The sequence below is a fragment of the Impatiens glandulifera genome, chromosome 3, assembly GCF_907164915.1.
Source record: "Impatiens glandulifera chromosome 3, dImpGla2.1, whole genome shotgun sequence".
Lineage (NCBI taxonomy): Eukaryota > Viridiplantae > Streptophyta > Magnoliopsida > Ericales > Balsaminaceae > Impatiens > Impatiens glandulifera.
In genome coordinates this window covers 20592009-20597122 of record NC_061864.1, presented here as the reverse complement: position 1 = coordinate 20597122, position 5114 = coordinate 20592009, and the positions used below count along the sequence as shown (strand labels likewise).

The window sequence follows — 5114 nt, the reverse complement described above, 5'->3', positions numbered from 1 at the left end:
CAATTTTGATTTTACGATTTTATATGATTTTACGTTAAAAAAATGAATTTATATAAAAATAAAAAAAAATAAAATAATTTTTAATTCAAATAAATTAATTAATATAATTAATTTTGTAATTACAGTTTTTTTTATATTTATTTATTTATTATTAATTTTATATTTAATTATAAAAAAATTTAAATGAACTAAATATAAAATACTTAATTATATATAAAATAATAATAATATATAATTACTATTTTCTAAAATTAAATTTTTACCGTTTAAAGTTAAATCTAAATTTTACCAGTTTAAAACTCGTCAAAAATTTCAATTAAACTTTTTATTTTTACATCTTAGAATAAATTTTAGACCTTATTGATTTGGCCAAACAATTTTGATCATATTTGACCTCAATGATCTCTTATTATTATTATTTACATGTAAAATACACAAAAATTAATTAATAAGCATATTATTAATATTTACTTATTTTATTTATTATTTTTGTATACCTTTATAGTTTTAATTTTTAATTATTTTTGAATTCAAATGATTATAACATTTTTTAAGTAATTATTTATTTTTATTGTTCAAATTTTTAGTTGTTTAATTGGGATCTTTATTTTAATCATTTTATATTTAATGAATATAATATTTATTTAAATATTTATTTAATCTTATTTTTATACAAATCTATAATTATAGAAAATTATTTTAATGACTCCAAATTTATTTTAAAAATTCTACAAATTAGCTGAATAAAATTCAGTGTCTACAGAGTTTGAAATAACTATTTCAAACAAATCATAATTTAAAGGTATTCAAAAGATTCATACTTTTTAGGAGCCCATGAAAAAGGAGCCCATGAAAATTCGACCCATAATTTAAAGGTGAATCTATGTTTTAGCCCTTTAATTCAACTTAGCTTATTGTTTGTATGCAAATAACGGTTAAAAAATAGCTTTAGAAAAAGTAAATAAACTAAATCAATCTTAACTAAATAATTAAGGAATAACTCGAATAAAACAATCCAAATTAGCAATAAAAAGATCATTTTATAAGAATTTCGATTCTAAATTTTTTGCTAGCTTCTCTATAAAAAGAACCAAGAAAAAAAAAGTATTCTCACAAATTTGGATAACAGAGCAAACTTCAGATAGACAGATATGAACCCTAATCATCAACCAAAGTTGATTCTTTCTTCTTGTCAATTTTCAAGAGAATAATTGTCTTCTTCTTTATGAAGTTTTTTCACCGAGATGAGATTCGATTCTCACTAAGAACCACAAACAGTTTCAAAAATGGGATTCAAACCATTGGAACATCTTCTCAGATTGTAAGCTAGTCATTTCATGATAACCAAATGCAAGATTCATTTCTTCCTGAACATGTCGAATTAACTTCTTATCCTTCAATTCAATCTTTCCCTCCTCTAAAGCACCTTTCAAATCTAAAGCACGGCCATCTTTTCTCATATAACCATTCCCATCAACAAACCCTTTATCTCGAAAAAGATCCAACAACTTAATCGAAGTGTTCATATCAATTCCTCGAATCCTTCGAGCAAAGTAATCCGGTTCAATTGGAAACTCCAAACATTCAATCTCTTCAACATCTACACCTTTACCTCTCAACATTCTAATATTCAATCTTATGTATTCCTTCCTATATTCATCTTTAGGCATATGTATAAACAAAGAAGGTGGATAATCTTCTTTAATCATATCTAATTGACTAAACTTTCCTTCTGCAATCATGATCACTATGCTACTGAACTTCATATCAATAGCAAGAACTGAAATAAAATACCCACCTGATGAAGCACCTAATCCAACAAGAGGAAGCTTTTCCAGTTTCTGATTTGTTACCCAGTTCTGAATTGTTTCTTTAACTGTCACTCTTTCTTCTCCAAATGACCAACATCTTCCTGCACTTGAAATTACAAGAACTGCGAAATTGCGGGAGAGAGCATTGAGAACTATAAGTCTTTCTTCAGGTAATCCAATACAGGTTTCACATGTAGGAGATTTATCCCAGAAATTAGTAGCTTCACCATTACATCCATGAGCTATAAACAAAACAGCTTTTGGAGAATCGGGTATTTGCCATATGAAATCTGTTCCGTTGGTGGTTTCTAGAGTTGGATTCATGATGACGGAAGGAGATTTGAGGGTATTGTTAAAAACAGGGGAGGAACTAGGGTTTTCATCTTTGTTTAGCAAAATTAGAAAGGATACAAGGACTAGAATGCAAATCGCGATTAGAAGAGGAACCTGAACGCCTCGATCGTGATCCCATGGCTTTGAAAGCTTGTTGTTTCCCTTCCTATTCATAGCTGAAAAGGTAGTAATTAGTGATCATTTCTTGGGTACAGCCATGGAGGACGAAGAGGAACCGCTACGATTTCGAATTCCTCGAATCGATGCAAAAGAATCCATTTTTATACATCTGAATAGATCAAAATACCTAGACAGAGTTTGAGCCCGTAAATCCGACTGCAATGGAGTGCAATTTACAGAAACCAGAGGAGGGTTTAATACTTCATAAATTAAATCAATGTAATAAATATACAATTGAGATAACTATTTTATATAGTAAAAATCTATAAAATATTAGAAACACATTTTCTTAGCTCACTCCTTACACCATCAATTGATATTTTTTTTTTAATAGATGGATCGAATTATTAATTTGTAGGCTTACTCACTCCTAAATATAAAACAGTTAATTTGAAAAATAAAATTAAAAATAACATAATCAGTTTTGAATTTGTAACATAAACATAGTTATTTAATCACTGCCTAATAGAGTTTTATATTTTAAATCAATATAAAATTTGATTAAAAAAATTGTATTTATATAATTTTTTTTTATTAATTTTAATAATATATATAATTTATAAAATAAAATTAAATATATATATATAATTTATAAAATAAAAATATATATATATATATATATATATATATATATATATATATTGAACTTAAAACTTAATAATAAAATATAACACTTTAACTTACTAAAATAAAATTAAAAGCAATATAGTTTGATAAACGATTGACATTTGTATTATATAATTTAAAATTTTTGTATTAATTTTTATAATATATATATAGTTTTTCTAAATCATTGGTCATACCACAACCTACTATCAGTTTTGTTTTTAAATAATATTTATCAGATAAATATTGTAATCATTTTAAATGATAGGTTACTTTTTTTTTTATAAAATTTTAAATATTATTTCATATTAGTTTTGTTTAATGAAATATCAATGAATAAATTATATTTGACAATTGACTTGTAATATATATTTTATATAATAGAAAATTTTCAAACTCTATTAAAAGTATAGTTAGGTAGACAATAATAGTGTTGAAACCTTCACTACAAAAAATAGAGTATTTGTATATTTTTTACATAATTTTTGAGGAGGTTCGGAATGGTTGATGGGGCCTTCGATGTTTCTTTGAGGTTGTGTCCGTTTGCATTGCACATTAGATTTAAAATAATACGAGACAAATGTTAAAATTTCCTCTAGAAGATATGAATTACAAATGGATGCTTCCATTTTAGCTTTATTTTTGACCTTTTGTTTTATATTTTACAAAAACGTATGAAAAGTTCAACATTGACATGTATATATTAATGAAAAATATTACTAATATAAATAAAATTTCTAAGATATATGTAGAAGTACATACCTCTCAAATGGATACATCCATCTGTATTGAAATGGGCCTCCTATTTTGGCTTCATATGGTAGATGCACCAAAAGATGTTCCATTGTATCAAAAAATGAAGGGGGAATATTTTTTCTAAATTGCAAAGTATGACTGGAATTTATGATTTCAAGTATTGCATTTTAGAAATATTCAATGATGTGGAACTTAATTCATGCATAAAATTACTAAGAATGTTCCCCACACAAACTTTGGAAATAATCTTCTAAATGCGATAGGAACGAGTCTTTCGAGAAACACAACAATCATGCATTTTCAATCCAATCAACCTAGAATCAATGCATCTAGAAATATTTGAGATATATCCATATGAAAATTTCAAACCTTTTAGCCATTGACAAATAATTATGTTTTCATCCCTCGTCAAAGTGTAAGATGCCTTATTGGTCCGGTGCGATGAACTTTGAGAATCAATACGCAATTCCGGTCGATTGCAAATAAGGAACATATCCTTCTGAGCATTAAGGTTGTACTTTGTCTTACCTTTAACATTCATAATCGTATTTATGACATTTTCAAATACATTTTTTTCAATGTGCATAAAATCCAAATTATGTCAAATAAAAAGTTTTCTCCAATATGGTAGTTCCCAAAAAATGCTTTTTTTGTCCATTTGTGAGAATTATTAAAACTATGAGGATTTCTGTGAGGGTTCTTTGTAGCATATTCGTTATGGTGCAATCTGAGACCATATTTCATCACCATTTAATCTATGTGGTGGAGGGGTCATCTCAAATCAATGTTTGGTAAAATGATCTGTATCAAGTTTGTAGGATGATTTTGAGGCAAAAATTGCCTATGAGAATCAAAATAGCAAGTCTTTCGATTGTATTTTAACCAAAATGATTTAGATTTTTTTATACAAATTGGACACCCATCTAGCCCATGAGTACTTCATCCAAACAACATACCATATGCAGGAAAATCACTAATTGTCCAAAACAACATTGCCCTCATATTAAATATTTCTCCTTTAGAAACATCATATGTAGGCACACCATCATTCCACAACATTTTCAATTCTTCTACTAACGGTTGAATAAATATGTTAGGATCTAGGTCGCGGCTGGAGGACTGGGGTTGGGCCGGTTAGCATGTCTCACTCAAAGGGTGGTGATTAATCCTGTTAGAGATTAACACCGGGGTTTCAATACTACACAAACTGTCACAAACCCTTGAACTAGGTTCAAGCGCGGAAGATGTTTGTTTCAGGTTGAAGCAACACACTTGTATGATAGGCAGAACCGGTTTTGGATGATATAGGTTTGAAAATTGATGGGTCGGTTTTTGTAATCTGGTGATTCGGTTTGGATATAGTCAAGTAGGTTAGAGCGGTGTAGGTAAGTTAGTACAGGTCGGTTAGAAAATAGAACCGGCAGAAAG

The 5114-nt window shown here is 27.7% G+C and overlaps 1 protein-coding gene across 1 annotated transcript; it reads right to left on the bottom strand.

Annotated features, from left to right (window-relative positions):
• Positions 1–1258: 1258 nt before the first annotated feature.
• Positions 1259–2488, bottom strand: LOC124931315. Its single transcript, XM_047471751.1, has one exon. The coding sequence runs from the start codon at positions 2316–2318 to the stop codon at positions 1281–1283; it is 1038 nt and encodes a 345-aa protein (XP_047327707.1). The 5' UTR covers positions 2319–2488; the 3' UTR covers positions 1259–1280.
• Positions 2489–5114: the final 2626 nt, after the last annotated feature.

What these genes read in the sequence shown, in the direction of transcription:
- LOC124931315 (XM_047471751.1), bottom strand. Translation starts at nt 2,318, where the DNA reads ATGAATAGGAAGGGAAACAACAAGCTTTCAAAGCCATGGGATCACGAT.